This window comes from Polistes dominula, unplaced genomic scaffold, assembly GCF_049000335.1.
Source record: "Polistes dominula isolate Pdom_NZ unplaced genomic scaffold, Pdom_raw_medaka contig_77, whole genome shotgun sequence".
NCBI lineage: Eukaryota > Metazoa > Arthropoda > Insecta > Hymenoptera > Vespidae > Polistes > Polistes dominula.
Genome location: NW_028301152.1, coordinates 9,362,847 through 9,382,017, shown reverse-complemented (window position 1 = coordinate 9,382,017; position 19,171 = coordinate 9,362,847). Strand labels below are relative to the sequence as shown.

General features: G+C 36.4%; 1 protein-coding gene across 1 annotated transcript in view; it reads right to left on the bottom strand.

The window, feature by feature from the left end:
* LOC107065938 (uncharacterized) overlaps positions 1-19,171 on the bottom strand; it is a 275,793-nt gene that overhangs the window by 91,918 nt on the left and 164,704 nt on the right. The window contains 1 exon segment of the mRNA XM_089178425.1: positions 17,436-17,535. Coding sequence (XP_089034551.1) covers positions 17,436-17,535 — 100 coding nt within the window.

Here is a 19,171-nt window from a genome sequence, read left to right as displayed (position 1 = left end):
CGGGAGGAGCGTAGAGAGAACCGAGCGACGATAGCAAGCGATTAGATACGAACGTGATTAGCGAGTGAATAGTGAAAGAATAGCGAGTGAGTGTGAGAAGTTGCGAAGCGTAATTATATTGTAACTGTAATAAACAATAACATGTGAAAATAAAGAATATCTTTTATATCTCAAGTAGTGTCGGCAACACGGGGAGATTAGATATTCTTAGCCGGATACAGAACGATTGATTTCCCTACATATATATATTACGGTGGGTCAAAAAAATGACTTATTTTTTTTTTCAAGTGCCATGGAAAAATGGGTTACTAGACACCTTAAAACAATTCTCACCAAATATGAGCTCTTAATTTTAATAGGAAGATCCTCCGCATCGCAGTTTTTTATTTTTTTTTCAGTCCAGTAGATTAAAATTCATACCTCATTATTTATTGATTGTACAGAAAAATGTTCTAGACGAATTTTGTAGGAAATTTAATGCTCTACAAAAAAGGTATCTTATATTTTTTCCGTAAACCTCACCATTTGAATGATATTGAAGATTTAAATTTGATGATTTTTAGACAAATTTCATTTTTGTTTATGAATTTTATAACTATATATATATTATAGTATAAAGTTATTATATACTATTTTATATCAGAATATGAAATATTTTCAAATTAATCTAATTGTAAAATTTTTATTAATAATTTTTTATAATATATTTCATTAAAAATATGACATTTCGATGAAACATTTCGTACAGGGATTTGCCAAAAAGACAGGGTGACATAAACAACCCTAAGGAAATTTGCAATTATGAATCAGGAGTAGAATTTACACGGTTGTGCTATCCTTTGGTAACTATAGTCAACCGCATGAATTTCTTCAATACCGTATGGCCCGTTTCTCTATTCCATGAAAATGCACGGGCCCAGACGCACATTTACACGCACGTCTTTAGAGTTTCTCATAGAATTCCAAGTCGAGAGGGTGTGTCACAGGAAAAGTTGAAGGAAGCACAGCTGACGACTATGCAAATGTAAAATTGTTCTCCCTACCTCCCCCCCCTAAGTTCGATTCGTCGACGTTTCCTACGAATTAAGATCTAAAATTTATTTTTATTCCAGATCAAAATAATTTATAGTTTTTTAAACGAACGACATACAAATTAATAAAAATTCTTATATTTAATATATTATTATGTAAATATAATAGAATTATAATTTATCACTTGACAAGAATTAAAATTTAAAATATATTTTTATTTCTTATCAAAATAATTTATAATTTATATAACGAACGATATATTAATTAATAAAAATATATTATTAATTTATTATATTAATAATATATTAATATATTATTATATATTTATTATATATAGATATTATTCTATTTCTTTAATATTATTTAAATATAATAGCGTTATAATTTATCGTATAACAATTAGATGTTTCTATGCATAAAAGATTATTCATATAAGCTCAAAAAAGAAATTTTTTTTTCTTTTCTAAAGTCAAAAACTACTAGTAAGATCACTCGTCCGGACGAGCTGCTGCTGCTGCTGCTGCTGCTGCTACTGTACTCAGAACTTATTTCCATATGGGTTCGAACCATTTAGCACAAACATTTTTCCCATTGGTCTAAAAGCATTCTCCTACTCTACTTTCTCTCGATGACATCTAACTTACAATTTAAATAAAAGCAAACACACGTAGGGCACCCTCACAGAAGACTGTCGTCGTATGATGTTATTTCGTATGCTTTTTCAGTAGCCACTTTTAAATGCGCAAGTAAGAAAGAGAAAGTAAGAGGAAGTAAAGAGATGAACGAGAACTTTCAATAAGTCTCAAAGATAGAAGAGACGTCTCCGGCAGATTTTCGAGGGTGTGATGAATGCTCTTTAACCGTGGAACTAGACGGTTCACCCTCATTCACCCGGCCAATTCTTGATTCGATACTTTTGCATATAGAAAATAAAAAAAGAAAAGAATACAAAAAAGATAAAAGAACTTACATTCAACGAGAAATATTTTAAAGACAATTTGAAATATTAAAAAAAAAAATATAAAATAAAATATATTAAATATAATATAAAATAAATAAAATATATAATAAAAATATATACTAAATATATATAAATGATAAAATATAAAATAAAAATAAAATAAAAAATTTACAGTTTTGTTTTAGATTAATTAATGTTGCATACAAAGATCATATTTCTAATAATTAATTTTTTTAATAATTTACCAATATTTCTTCATATCTTTTAGCTTTTAATTAACTTACACATTAACTCATATTTTTTATATTTTTTAATCTAATGTACTTTTAATAAATTTAACAATCGATTTATCTAAAATCATTGCGGCATACTATCGGCAGAATTGCGAACTCTGCGCTCGTAAAATTAATGAACCAGTGAGAGTTTCTCTGTCCCTCTTTTCTCATTCTCTCTTTCCAATAGCCCCCTTGCATTCTCTTCTCTTGACCGGACTACGAATCGGATTCCTCCTTTGTACATTCACTCTTCTGGCAACCCTGAGAGCTATTCGTGAACTTCTTTATACCAAGCAATCCGGAACTTGGGCGGATTAACGATAGATTGGCAGACACGTGCTTTGAAATCGATTGCTGAAATCATCAACGTGGATACATCCTAACCAATATCGATTAATCGATTGTGCTAGACGATCATAGGGAACCTGAAAGAGAACTTAAACGTTGTAAAATACTTTTAGGATATCGTATTAAAATTAATCAAGTTTTAAAATAAACCCCAGTCATATTTTTAATCAATTAATTATTCACCAGCAAATAAAGGGAAACGCTGGCGGGATTTTGTTGTTGAAACAATGAACTTTCGAGTTTCTTATGCCAATTAATAATGATATAAATAATATTCTTTAACAATTTTTCATTATTCTTAGAAACCGTTGAAAAATCGACTTCTAGGGTCGATTCCAACAGTCTACTGTAACCCCTCGAGCTGACTTATTTTCCAGTACGACACAATCTGACAGGAAAAGAAAATGGAGACGGATGATTTCCTTTCTCTTGCGACCTAATACCTCGCGTGACATCGGAGCCTCGCTAAAACGATTTCAGCCGGTAAATGCACGGCGCTTACCGTGATTACGGTGCTTAACGCTCTCCTACGTGAGCTCAGCATGCGTGCCTACGTATACATGTATCTTTAAATGTGTTTGTACGCGTATTAGTGTAGAATATGTATATATATACATATATATCAACATATCCGCGGCTGCCACGTAGCTTCTGAGCATAATTTAAAGCGATACGTTGGGGTTCTGCTAACTTGCTTAGCGCAACCTCAAATAGAACCGTAGGTCGTGAAATTTCGTCTGGCGTTACGACCAGAACGAGACTGGGGTCTTCTCCTACACCAAACGATTCCTCTTTTCCCTCTGGGCTATATGGAAGGGCTCAGGTTTGAAGATCCTGTTAGTTGAAAGAATCCTTATTGAAGAAACATTGATCGATCTAGTGTTTTTTGTTTTCTTTCAATCCCATTGATGAAAGAATTTCAAATATTTACGAGTACTGCAACAAGCTTATGGTTTTAACCATTTTAACAAAATCTTTATCCCCATGTGTTGCTTTTATTCGATTAAAATGATACTCTATGGTATTCTTAGCTAAATCGTAGTCAACGCTTAGAAATGGTAGTTACGACATTCCACAGTAATCAGGAATACAGGATAGGGGTGGTTTGATACCAATGGATGTAATTGTGGTCGACGTACTTAACGACCGATTACACACCGATATAACGACCCATTAACGGAATTATGTGCGGTTTAATACATCAACTGTCTGCTTGCTGGTATTCCCATCTCTTGTCGCAGTTTAACGCACTTATGAAATATCTCTCGTTGAATAAGATAAACCTGTAGTTCGTTATGTCCCATCAAAACTAAAATTATAACTAACATGAGCGAATAATTTATCATTTGAACAACAACAACAAAAAATGAATATTTTACACAGATATATGCTAATAACAATAAACTAACTTTTCATCAGGAATCGTCTAGAAGTAATTTTCAACGTCGGAAGTAATTTTCCTCGACCAAAAAGCTAGGAGCTTGTAATTTCAAATATAGAGCGACACAACAATGAACCGATGACAACATGGTGGAGAGGATCCTCTCTTTGGCCTAGGAACAGCAGCAGCAGCAGTAGCAAGGTAGCTGCTAGTGCTCGAGGGCGCTTTGGGGCCTATAATCATGCGTCTTGATTAGTGCTGTGCGCTCAGTGATCACCCTTGGCCTCTAATGCTTCTCTTTGGTTCGCTCCGATCCTCTACGATTCCCCCTTCTCGTGCTTGTCTCACATCTTCTAACAGAGAACAAACTTACTAATATTCCTAACCTACCAGTTTGACTCGACTGTGCGAATCCCACCGCCATAAAACGGAAAATTTACGATCTTCTACGTGAATTTAAATTCATTCATAGTTCTATTGTTTTTTTTTTTTTGAAAAAGAAAAATATTTGACACGTGAAAACTAGTTAAGTAGTCGTTTAGTTTTTAAGTACTCGTATTATCTAAGGAATTCGAAATTTCTTCTTGGGTAATCGAGCGTGGCCACAAATAGTTGTAGTAGTTGGTGCAAAAGGAGTTTGGTGTAATACACAACGAAAGAGAAAGGGAAATAGAATGAGAGGGAGAGAGAAGGAGCAGGAAAGTCCTGGCAAAGCAGAAGATTAAGCAAATCGACGGTCGGTCGGCGTTTAAGGTCCTAGTCAATGGTGCGGAAGAGACGCGGAAGGAGTAAGGCCGAGTAAGCAGGTTATAGCAGTGGTCGAAGCCACACACAGCGCGGCACAGATGGATAGGTAAGATAGAAACTGGTTTGGGCGTACCAAACTGATACAATTAGATGTGATCTTAACGCCATAACTCAGGGCTAATCTCTGGGTCTGCCTTGGCTGGGGTAAATCTGGCCTTCCGGCCAAGGTGCGACTCACTTCATTATTCATCCCGTTCTGCTACCGAGCCGCGATTATCGTTTGCTATCCGTACCGGATGTACCTTACCGTCCGACCTATCGAACCAAACCGGTCTCGCCACCTTGTATTCGCGAATTGTTTGCCAATTCTATCGAAATTCGTACGAAAATTTACCACCAAGATTCAACTAAGTTTCAATTAAATATTATATAATTATTGATTAACAAAATTCATGGAATATATTTATTAATCTTTTCTAAATGTATTTTTTAACTTATTAGACGTAACATCAGTTTTTCAAATTACTACGTGACTCTTTTTTTCTTTCTTAATAAATCGTAAACTCCATCCGCTGTATAAAAGAGAAGATCATACTAAAGTCTCACCAATGGTTGGCCCTTTCCCCCTTGGTTTTCTCTTTTTCTGTTATTGACTTGAAGTTCGTTTATGTACTCGCAGTTTACGATGCCACTAAAGTCGCAGGAACGACACGGTTACCGACACCGGTCGGTTAAAAATAAAATGCTGCCCTTTTGCTACATCTCGTAGGAGCCCTACGTTTCTTCTCCCCCCTTTTCTTCAACTCGTGTCTCTTTTCTTTCTTTTCTTTTTTCTTTTTTACGCCTCCCCGTCAATCGAGCAAACGAGATTTTTTTTTAACTTTTGACCTCGTTAAAAGAATAGGACCCAACAGTCCTGTAACGATACTATATTCTTCGAGATGATTCTACCCTTCTTACGGTGTTCATTCCCTTCATTTTTATTATTTACGATGAAAATTGCTTACTACTTTATTACGTATAAGATTGCATCAACCGTGAAAACTAACCCTAACCTTCTTATCGACTAAAATTAATGTGACTCATACCTAGAAATAATTATAGAAATATTTTTCCGTGCGATATAACGTTATTCGAGTATCTAATAATAAAGATATTCGCGAACATAGCTAACTTAGCGAATCGTAGGAGAGATCAATTTGTCTTGATAACAAGTTACATGACTTGGAAATATAAAACGATCATTTCTGACCCATTTACCCAAATGTACAGAATGTCCTCATATGGAATCAAATATATTAAGCGGATACAATATAAAAAGGAAAAAGAAATTTCATAAAGATATAGAATATAACTAAGAAAGGAGGAAGGAAATACGAAGATAATCGTACACAAGGAAAGCTTCTAACATTTCCGTTCAACTTTCTATGCGGTTGCGTAAACTGTGCATAGGCGAGGAAACTAGGAACGATAACGATCGACCGCCCCCAATCGTTATTTGCATGCATGTAGAATATGATAGAAGTGTTACACACATATACAAGAACTAACACACAAATCTACCTTTTCGTACAAGAAACCTGTCGTGTACGGATTTAAGTAAAACTATACTTGGTCATCACCTTCGAACGTTTAGCAAAGGGTCTTGGTAAGGTAAACGGAATATATACATGTAAGTGTATACAACGGTATATTTGCTGAGGTAAACGAGCGCAAAGTTTCTCCCTTTACCTTTAGGCTTACTTTTAATTCCATTAAGTGACATCTTCTCATTCCTAAAGGCCATTTCTCTGACCTTCTATATCGTACCTCTTTTTCTTACCAATGAAACACGGTAAGGATCTACAACTCTTCAACCAAAATGATGAACAAAGATAGAGAAAAAGTGTGAGAGAGATAGAGAGAGAGAGATTCGCTTAAACCTGGCAAGTAGTCCGCCGCAGGCTGCAGCCCAATGACTAACCCTTTGAGAACGCAGTTATCCGTAGAAGAGATCTTTCTCTCTGCTGTGCTCAGGATCCGTCCTCCTGGCAAACAACCAAAAACTTAATGAGCGTTGAGAGTCGACCTAAACCTCGGTATGGTGAACGCGGGAAACGCGATTAACAAGAATAGCCACGATAACCGATTCAGTTCCTTATCTTTGTATCAGAACGTTTCAAGTGTTTCATGGTATTCTCGATACTAGTAACTTTAAGAAGAAGATACTAAGTAATTAATGAATTAATTGATATCTACGAATTATTATTAAAAATGGTTTCTTGATTTCTTCATTTGTCATCATGTATGAAATGGTAAAAATCAAATTTTGAATTTAAATTACATACGTGTCTGTTTCAGGAGACAATGCTAGGAGAGATTGTTTCTTAGATGATAACAAACAACTGTTTCCAAGAAGGGAAATTCGAGTACTCGTCGCTACCTGTGGCTTCACTCATTTTCAACGACAAACAGGACACAATGGTGCGAATTAGCGTCGTCGTAGCATACATATACGTCATATCGTTTGTATCATCAGTATATTTGATGGCGCGTAAGGTACAGCCAGCAGCAGCAAGGCAGTCATACGTATCCAATACGGTTGTCTTCGTACGGAAACGGGGTAGCCGCGCTTTGTGCCATCAGAGTGATTATATTGCCGTAGTAACGTAGAGTCGTATGCGTATGAGAGGGTGGGAAGGTAAGGGATGGGAAAGAGAGATCAACAGCCGTTTCACGTATCTCACTGATATATAGAACATATTCTCTTGATTGTCGAGTAACGTTTGCAAATCATAGACTTAAGTTAGTATATAAAGCTTGTTTTAACTAAACTAATTCTCACAGATCTAACTCGTGTTTATTTTATTTTTTTCAAAATTTGTTTTCTAAATTGAAAAGAGAAATTTTCTTCAACACTAAGAGAGAGTATTTTCCCCTTAATCCAAGATCTCTTATAGATCTCTTATCTCATCCCTATAGTCCTTTTCAAAAGTGCGACCAAGTGCTGGGGGTACCAGAATCCCACCCCTTCTTCTTTTATCCTCATCCCTTTTCTTTCTCTCCACTGAAACTCCCTTTTCTCTTACTACTCCACTTTCCTGTTTCTCTTCCTCCTACGAGTTCTTTATCAAGTCGCGAGAGAAACGTTTCGCGGTTAACGCCAACGTCGTCTTACTACTCCAGCGGTCTGCTGGCTGGCTGGCTGGTTTGCTGGCACTGAGTTGTATTTTTTTTTCTTTCTTTTCTTTTTTTTTACGATATTATTTATGATATTAATTTCGCCCCGGTAACGCCGACGGGGGCCCCAACGGGAGTTGTAAAGCGGACCGAGGTGGTGCCGTGCTTCTTCCCTCTTTCCTGCGATATCATTGTCTCGAACAGCGACGGCATATCCCAGACGTACGGAAAGGGAAAGAAAAGGGTTCTCCCACCAGTACTATGCTGTGCTTTGCTGTGCTTGTGAATAGTGGCCCTCTCTTCTGCAGGAGCCACGTTCTCTAAGAGGAAGAGTCGTTGCCGGTGTTTTCGGATGAAAAGGAGGAAGTCTTTCTCTTTCTCTCTCCCTTTTCACTCTTTCTTACTTACTCTTACTCTGAACTACTACTACTACTACTACTACTACTACTACTACTACTACTACTACTACTACGCAACGAGAAGAGAGGATTTCCTCGTCGTTCTCAACTGGCACTAGGAGAGTACTCTCCTTTTTCAAGAAAGGATCTCACGACGAACCGTGAAAATTCCATGAGGGTCGAGTGACATTCCTTTGAGTGTTTGGTAGAAATCTTTCTCGCTAGTTCTCGTTTAAGATATTAAAGCAGGTAGTTTAGTAAGTTACTCTCTCATACGAGTAATAATCGTGATATCCAATATATCCTTATATTTATTTAAAAATAAAAATAAAATTAAAAAAGAAGGAAGGTTAATTTTTCTTGTTTTAGTTTAGTGAGTTATACCACGTTACTTTCAAGTACGAGTCGTAATTGTTATATCCAATATATCGATATATTTATATAATAAGTTTCTAATTGGTTTTTGGATCTTTGATATATTGGCTTTAGAAATAGAAATCAAATTGCGGTTCTCTATAATAAATTTTTTATTTACAATATTTAACAAAATTTGACGTATTAACAAAAGATTTATTCACCGATAACAAAATAAGAAGCATTTAAAGTTTTTAACTTAGAATTAGAATTCATTACTTTCCTTAAAATAAATATAATAATTATATATAATAAATAAACATGTTAAACCTAATTACATATTAAATAATAAAAACGAATATATACAAAATAATTAAACCTAAATTAAATATATTGAAGAATAGCACTCTAAAACCAACATGGTTTTTTTTATATTTATTTAAAAATAAAAACAAAATATATATATAAAATAAGATTAATTTTGTCTATACAAGAAAAAATAAAAAAATACAAATTGGATCTCGTTTTACAATTGAAGCAAAAAAAAGGATTGAAGATTTAGAGTAGGGGGATAGGTAGAAGAAGGAGAAAGTAAATACAAAGGAACTTGCTTGTAGGATAAGAAAAATTTCTCAAACGGTTCCTTCTCTCGTCTTCCAAATTACTTTCTTAAGGTAAAAAAAAAAAGGAGAAAAAAAGGAGAAAAAAAGGAGCGCGAAGCCGAAATGATAGGCGGCCCGCGAGATAAAAGGCAAGCGAGATTTGCGCTTCGATTGTCGCTAAAAGCTCAAAGCCACATTAATCTCTCGGTAATTACGTCACCTCTGGTTATACCCTAAGGAAGTCTCTCTACCACCACCACCACCATCATCACCTAACGGTCGAAGATACTGTTTCCGGAAATTTTCATCATGTTCGTGGACAAAGCAAATACGATTCGTAGCAGAACAAAGTCTTTTTTATTGTCATCAACCTCGATTACTCATTTTTTTTTATTATTACTTGTTTCCTTTTTTTAATTATTTTTCCATTTTTTCGATTGAATTATTCTTATGCAATCAAATTCACGCAAAATACAATTTACATTTTATTTCGCGAAATAGAAAGAGATTCAACGGGTAAAATCGTCTTCATTCGTAGGATGTTCTCTCTCAAGCCCTGCTTTTCCCTACGGAAAGGGAAAGAGGTTTGCACGAGGAAGGCAGCAACGTTATGGTAGACCGCAAAACCAACAAACGATATGCGTTAGGAGACTATGGTCGAACGTATCGCGTAGGTATTCTACTGCAAAACCAGCTTTCTACAATTTACTATCAAACCCCAAAATATCGCTTTCCTCACCCCCTCCAATTTACAAATAAATATCGTACTATTTTCATTAATTCTCGAAAGACAGACGAATCAGAAATTGCAGATGTTTAATATTGATATACGTATAGAAATGTAGATATATATGTATGCATATATGAGATGCATGTATGTATGTATGTATATACGAAAGAGAGAACTTTGGAACGGATACGTTTCGAAAGGGAATCATCTCTGAAGCAACGATAGCATAGCCTAATCACAGAGTCAGCTAATATAATGACTAGGTGGTGCGCGCAAGAGCAAACGAAGGCGATGGCCTGGAGCTATTCCTCCATCGGTGTGAGAAATCGGTTCAGGTATCGTTTACCACATCGAACGTCGCTCGGTTTCACACTAATTCGACTTACTATTAAATAATTTAGATTCATTTTTTTCTTATATATTATTTGAACCCTCCCAAAAAAAACAAAAAAGATATGTTTATCATTAAAAAATTGTTAAAACTTTGTATAAGATTTTTCTAACAATATCAAATATCAAAGTAATTATTATTTCTAATTTGTCAAAGGTGCAAAGAAAAAAAGAAAGAAAAGATTTCTCTATCTCTCTAGTAAATTGCGTCCTCTCGTAAACTTCAAGGCGTACAGTCAATTTTGAAGCCATCTGGTCTTGGTATTTCGTATCTCGGTTCCCTTAAGGGCCTGTCCTCGGGGCAACGGTCAGCCGTTGCGGTCAACTACACAGCTTGTCTGACTCGCCTTCGTGCTTCGGGTCCTTTGGTGATTAACGAGAGGTCAAACCTACCGCCACCCGAAGCGCGAGCAAATACTCTCTCTCGTGAAATTGAGTTCCAAAGCGAGTCCTGATTGAGGTACCCGCCATTGCGGCCATGACGAGACTGACTTCACCTAGTATACAAGGGATAACTACTACTTTTAAATGATTCGACAAGAAAATCTAGAAATTCGAAAAGTGTTATATTAAAGTAAATTACTCAACTAGGAATAATGATTTTTACCAATTACCAAAAATTCAAATGAATAAAATAAAACATAAGCAACGTATTCCTTGATAAAGAACAATCTAATACCTAACCTAAGATTCAGAAAGATGAGAGACAATATCGAAAGGAAGAGAACTTATATTATTCGTTAGTTGGTAGTTCGAATAGACGAGAGTTTATTAGTCAATACAGAATACTTACTGCCACATCCTATCGGAATAAGTGTCCACCGAAAGAAAGAGGTTCGTGCTAGCTTGGCACTTTATCGGATTAGTCAGTCGCGGTAAAAGCGTTCTGGAATAAGCGCCCCAAACAATCCGTTAATTTCTTCGGACTTGTTTCTTCTTCTTTTTCCTTTCCGCGTTGATATTAATCGGTCCTAGCATCCACAACTACATCTTCCAGTTTCACGAAAATATCATCTTTCTTGTCGCGAGCTTCGAATATTACTGTCCGAACACTTCGTCTAGTTTCCGAATTATTATTATTATTATACACTTTGATTCTCTTCTCTCTATTTAATTTAGTTCTATTTTATTCCTTTTTTTTTACGATGATAAAGAAAAAGGTATACATGCTTGAACTATAGTCCAAACCAAAAAAACCTAAACGAGATGTTTGTTTCTGCTTTTTATTCCTAAAAAAGCTAGCTGTATGGTGCTAACATTTTTTGTATTTTTTTTTGTCAAACGTACAGGAATTGTTTATTCAGAAACATATCAGTTGCGTGTGTTGATCGTAAGTAAGAGAAGGACGAAATAGGCGGGATGTAGAAGTAAAATGATGGCGAGGAGGAGATAGAGGGTGGGTGGGGGTTTGGTAGGACGACGGGAAGGTGCAGGAAAGCGAGAGAGCCGCGTGAATGGCGCTTCCGGTGGGACGGCGAGCGAGGTCCGCAGGGTTTCGCAGACTCCTGCATCCGGTCCAGCATCCGGCGTTGCTACCCTATCGAAAACCGGCCCCGGATCTCGCAGTGTTCGTCGTCCACCCTTCACGACGACGACTACGACGACGACTACGACGAATATCTCTTTCTCTCTCTTTCCTCTCCTCTGTCCAACCAGTCCAGAGTTTGAGTCTCGCGTACGGCATACCCACTGGCGTTCGTTAATTAAGATATCGATTCTTATTGTCCGCACTGGTGCCGAGTCGAGCGGACGTCCTGGCCGGCGCCCGATTTCACGCCCACGATCCACCACATTACTTCTTCGGTGAAAACCGATCCACCATGTTAACGGGTCCTCTCTTTCCTCGCATCCAAGTCTTTTCCTAGTGTCTCGTTGACTACGCTTGACTATTACTTCTAAACTATATTACAATTTTATTGATTTTCTTATTCCATTGGCAAAATCATCATCGATATTCGTCAGCACTTAGCCGACTGATCGAGTAGATCTCCCACGTTGACATTAGCAACATGTTTCCTTTATAAGTTGTTTACTACTGACGAACTGTTTCTATAATAAAATCCATCAATTTAATTTGACTTGCTGGAGCGTAATGGAAATCGTACAGTTCGCTGCTTGTAATTGGTTAAATGTTAAACAACCTTCTTAAAACATTTAGGGAAACAAAGCATAAAATATATATCACTATCAAAATCAAAATATTTAAACAAAAGAAAAATGTATTTGACGACAAGTTGGCACGCGACCACTACAGCTTGAATCTTGGATTTTCTCAAAACCATCTGTGGAAAACCTCGAGAAGGGAAGGATCGTAAAGGATGACCAGGGTTGTCACCTGATATATATCTTTATGGTCGCTCGAGCGAGCCCTCTTTAACCTCCCTCCCCCCAAACTCTTCTCTCTCTCTTTCTCTCGCTTACTACCACCCTAAAGGATCGTTTCCACTATCCAAAACGGACCTTTCTTGGGTTTTCCTCACTGAGGTGTTACTACCTAACACCACCACCGTGTTGGTTTGCTATGAGCGAGCGTGTAAAAAGCGTTGTGGAAGAGGGAGGATCGCGTAATTATGAGGATTAATCTTAAGTCCCGTAAAGTCCACCACTTGTGGAGCTTGTTCCCTTTTCTCTGTCGCGAGATATCTCTCGTTCTTCTCTCTCATCTCTCGAGTCTTTTTTCGGTAGACTGATAGCATGAAAATTTTATCAAATAACTCAACAAATCATCAGTAATATAAGCAATAAGTAAGAAAGCGTTAATCTGACATGAGTCTGTTTTGAATCTCAGTTATAATCCTTCTGTACTCTGTACTCAATACCCATGTCATTTTTGTAAATACCACTCGACATATTAATTAACATATTAAAAAAATTATTATTATATTATCATTATATATATATTTGCATCTATCTGTATCCGTCCGATTCGAGATTTTTTTATTTCCCTCTTTGCAACCCCACAATAATCATAAAACTAATTTCAAAATTAAATTTTAACGAATTTGAAAATATCTTTATATGATAATTTAGTAAAAAAAATAGTAGATTACGTTAAATCTTTTAATATGTTTTTTTTTTGGTTTTACTATTCCCATGATGATTCTTTTACCCAATAAATTGAAAAATATCTTTATGATAATCTGATAAAAAATAGTAGATTACGTTGAATCAACAAAATTTTCGAAACTCTTACTTAAAACGTATAATTCTTTTAATATATTTTTTTTTGTTTTTACCATTCCCATGATGATTCTTTTACCTTTCGTCTCTTTTACATTTCGAGCACATAGGTATCATGGAGTAGGTAGTACGTACTCGTATGTAGAATGTCGAAGCTACAGGTGTCAGCGAGAGCAGTATTTTTTCAGTGAGCTCGGCTTGGCTCAGGGTATGGGCGATAGAGAAAGAGGAGAGAGCGTAGGGTAAAGAGCAGACAGAAATGGGATGAGGAGGAACTGGAAGAGGGAGCTAGGGAGAGAAAAAGAGAGAAAGAGAAAAAGACGTTTCTCCGCGGTAGGGTAGCCAGAGTGCCGGCACGCACGTTGAATCTGCTAAACGTTCTCGCTCGTGCGTGAAATGCCTCGATATCACTGTTTTATTTCGACTCGTTCTCGTTCATCGTTGCTCTTTCGCTCCCATGCAATTCCGTCCTTTTTACCCTCGTCCCGTTTGCTACTACCGTTCACTCACGCAACCCTTTCTTTCTCTCTCTTTCTCTTTGTCACTTGTTCTCTTTTCGTCCTTGTGCCGCTTGTGCTCGCTCGCACAGATTTGATGACCCTTCGACGCGATTTTGCTTGATCATTGAAATCGCTTACCAATGAATTATATTACTCTTCCTCTCTAAGTTTTTTTTTATGGTTAACTCAATGAGCATTCGAATTAAAAATAACCACGAAATGTTCTCGAAATCAAACGAAGCCTTTAAAAAAAAATATACTTATTTATATACGTTTGAAACGTATTACTTTTCCCAAGTGGGCACTTGCCTGCTTGCTTTTACTCTTTCAACGAATATAATAATCCAAAGAATTCAATGAGTCTGACCCCGCGTACAATTTTTAAAAGAGAGAAACCAGAGTTAAATTTGTCGAGAGTATCCTCTTCCTTTTTTCTTCTTTTTTTTTTTTATAATAAAACGATATTTTTGCGTTTGACAGGGAGCACGAATGGGGATAATGAAACGTCGATGAAAAAGAAAAAAGTCGACGAGTCGATAAATCGCAGAATGGCTCCTCCGGGCGATTTAATTAATAATTATCGGTTCGAAAACGAACGCCAAGGCACAATGGCGATACTTCCTCCTTGGGTAATCCTCGGAAGATTAACGAGCCTGCACCGACAGAGCATCCTCCTTCCCTCTTTCTCTTTCATTCTCCTTCTCTCTCTGTAATTCTCTCTCTCTCTCTCTCTCTCTCTCTTGTAGCCACAAGACGCCAGGGCGCGCCTTGCGGTGGTTGCGGCAAGAACCCCTCGCCGTACCGCATTAACGCAATTATGAATTTGTCGCGTTGGGATCTGACAATACAAGATGTTGCTACCATTCCCCTGCCACGATGTACCTCACTCTCTCTTTCTCTTTCTCTCTGTCTTCTACCTCTTGTCGTTACATGGTCCCTCGCCTATATCTTCCATGTCCTACACTAAAACCAACGTTAAGTCCTATAAATATAACCTGCTGAACGAGCGTAATGCTTAAACACTGTTAACCGACGAAAGACAAAACTCACTTCGATGACACTTTATATTTCGAGTCTAAGAACAAAAGTTTTGTATTTCTTAAATAATATTGTAAAACTCTTGGATTATATTCTAAAGGTTTTTGTAGATTTTTTTGGGTGACTAAATGAGTCTGACTTTCTTGTGTACTCGTTAAACATTCTGACCGGAAGACGAAAGAGCAAGTATAGTTTTGAGTAACCCTAACTTAGTTTCGAAAGGGTGTCTTGGCGATAGGTACCCAGAACTAGTAGCAACGGGTAGCACCAGCACCAGCAGCAACTAACGGCAGCAAAAGTGGTTACGACGAAGATGGTGGTGGTGTGCAGGATAAGAGCTATGAGAGAGAGTGAGAAGGAAACGAAAAGAGCTTTCTGATAGCGGTAGAGGTACCATGCGGTAGCATAGAACGGATGGAACGAGAGGATCGTTGCGGCTGGCCACAGGCAACTGCTGCGACCTGTTCCTCTCGCGACAAATTCCTCCGACCGTGGTCTCTCGTCCGCTCTCTTCGTCTACTTTCCATTCTCTTAGCCACATCGAGCCGAACTACCTTCACCACACTTACCATCCACCATCCGCCCAACCTCCTCTACCTTTATACCATCAACCATCTTCGCACACTTTGACTATCCACCAGGAATTTACAATGCGCGAGAAAATCAATCGACCTAACGACCGACAGAACAGCCGAGCCATGCAAGAAACCAAGGCTACCTTTCTCTTTCCCTTTCCATCCTACTACTCCTTCAACGGACCTGAGTCTGCCACATTATAGGGAAATGGGTTGGCTGGTTGGTCTAAGCACGATGAGCTGTAGGAGAGTACCTAGGTCGACCCTTAATATCGTAAGAGCTGAATCCACGCAAACAACCCGGTACGGTCCTAACGTAACCTTCGGTTAAGCACTGGAAAGCCCCCGGTGTGTTGCCGCTTCGACCGCCGCTGGCCCTATTATCGCTGCTAACTAATAAGGGACCTAATTGAAACGTCGGCCTTTTGTTTTCGATACTCGACCATGGGGCTCTCTCTCTTCCAAAAGGTTATACGATCTCGAGACCGTCTGAAACCATCCAGCAGGGCAATGGTCATCGAAAATCCTTCTTCGAGTACTACCAATCGTTTGTTTCAATATGTCCAGATAATTATTTAAATTCATCAAATGATTAATTATAATAATTGTGTTAAACTTTAGGAATAATTGTTTCGTATTATACAAAAATTGCACAGGGGTGTATATACGAGATTCTCCCCGTAATATCCATGACTATTTTCTTTTGAAAGCTGGGTAATAGCTTGAAAGAAAAAAGTTTGATCAAAATAACGACCAGAAGTAGATCATTTTCATTAGGTTTCATGTACTTCATCGTCGTCGTCGTCGTCGTCGTCAATGTTGTCGCCAGCGTGTTCGTCTACGTTCACGTTTACTACGCAACACGAAAGATTACTTATGTATTTTGTATTCTACGTGCACCAATGTACCATACGTGTACGTATAACTCGAAGCTTACTCGATGCATGCCCACTCGATGTAGTAGAATATTATTCCTGGTGGACGCAATCATATTAGTTTCCAAAGTTATTAGAATATTTATGCGAACCCGTCGCGAGGTTATGCATGATAGCAGGGCCTTGCCCTCTCTTCTGTCTCGCGGTATCGAATCACCCACCACCACTACTACCATACTACTAGCAACCCCTACTACTACCAACCCTCAACAGGAGAGTTTTACCAGGATCAATCCTCGACGATTGTCATTTTTCTCATGTAATTTTTTTTCTTCATGATATTTTCTTCTATTGTGGGATTTTTTATAGTTTAAGCGAGTAATATTCCGACAAATTTCACGAATCGACGTTTGACACTATCTTGCCGTAGAAAGAACTGAGAAAAAGAAAGAATAAAAGAATGAGAGAGAGAGAGAGAGAGAGAGAGAGAGAGAGAAAGAGAGAAAGTAAGCGGTTTTTTCGTAGAAAACTTTTGCTATTCTCCAATGTTCCTTTACGTAACTTCGAAGCACCGATGCACGAGACGGGATATCCCAGCGTTACGATATTAAAAGCTAGAAGAGTAGTTTTTCCACGGACGCAGAAAACTTTTCGTTCGCATGAGAGAGAAACGAGAAGAAAAAGACGAGGGTGTATGTGTGTATGTGTGTAAGTTGCTCAGAAAGCGAGACGAAAGTGTCGAGTCGTCTGTGGAAGCCAATGGAAGCAACGGCGAATAATATTCTTAAAATTCTTATAGACATTGTTGAAAAAAAATATGTTGCCTTCTAAAGCTTTTTTTAAAAAAGATATAAAGATAAAAAGAAATTTGTTATGATAAAAATTCTTACCTTGCTGGCGTGGATTGAGACTGGCTATTTGCGAGACTGCCGATTGCTGTTGTTGTGGATCGTCCAATAGTCCGCTTTGACGTGATTTGCTCAAATACAACTGAAATAAAAGAAAAAACAAAGACATCATATAATAATATTACAACGATTTAATTATAATTATATTCAAACGTAATAATATCTTAAAATCAGTTGAAATCTAGCACCCAAGTCATATCTCCTTTAACCCTTAGAGTGCTATGGACGTATACATGCGTTTGGTAAAAATTACCAAAGAGGTCTATCGACGTATATACGTGTTTGGTAATATTAATGTAAAATAATGTAATGTTTACATTAATTAATTAAATTATATTCACAGAAAGAAGAACTTTAATTATTAAATATAATTTATTATTATATTATAGTTAACTTTATAACCAATCTAGTTATTAACTAAAATAGTTAATAAAGTAACTAATCTATTAAATAAATAATAAATTATTTTGTTCTTACAAAACATTTTAGTTAAAAGTATTCAGCATTTTAAGGGTTAAGATATAAATATCTTTCAAATTCGATAATCCAACTCCCTTTATATTAATAAATAAAATAAAATCTAAAAATAAACGTCTCTCTCTTTACTGTCATCGTCAAGGTTTTTCTTTTTTTGGTTCTTTTTTCTTTTTCACGATTTTGCCCTAACGTTTTGCCTCGATCTTAGCCTCTTTCAGCAATATAAGGAAGTCCCTAACCGTCCGATCATAGGATTTGGGTAACCCGATCACGTACTAAGGGTGAACCATCTCCTTTAATATCAGAAACGATTCGGACCGAGTTGCCTCCGTATAAAATAAAGGGCTGACATGAGAGTAGCATGGTGTGCTATAGAAAACGAGGAAAGGAAGAGCAAGTGCTATAGGGATGCTAGGCAGACATCACAAGCAAAGTGAACGAATACGTACGAATACGTACGAATACGAACGAACGAACGAGAGATGAGGACCGTCGAGTGGAAGAGTGTAGTTTCAACACTGCGGTGAGGGATGACTGAGCGAGTCGGTTAAACGCGCGTCTTCTTTCATAAATTTCGAAAGGGGGCTTTAGGATAAAGCTTTAGAATACATCGGTCGATCCGTTATCCAGTCTGACGTAGGAAGATAGCGTTAAACGAAACCTTCTATGAATAGTTTCTTCTTCATCGAAATGGCTCTTTTATTATTGAACTTATCTCCTTTTCTTTTTTTTTTCCTATAATTATATGACAAAATTGATAAAATTTTTTTTGTGTACTTTTCAAATTTCAATATTTTTCTTAAAAGGAATTAGTATTTGACGCAAAATTCTTTCTGCATAAAATAGCTTCAATAGGTTTTTTAAATAAATAAGTATTCAATAATATTTATTTTAAATTTTTATAATATAAATATTTTATTTTATTTTTTATATAAATTTCTTTTATATAAAATTTATATAAATTTTTTATATAAATTTATATAAAATAAATATTTTAATATAAATATAAAAATAAAATTTAATAATATAATATTAAATTTTTATAATATAAATAATTTATATTATTTTTTACATAAAATTTAAAATATTTGTTATTTATATATTATAAATATATATAAATATAATTTTAAAAATATTTAATATTTTATTACAAGATAAAAATATAAATTTATATATATAAATTTATATAAAATAAAAATTAGATTAATTTTAAATTAAATTGAAGATTAAATAAATAATTA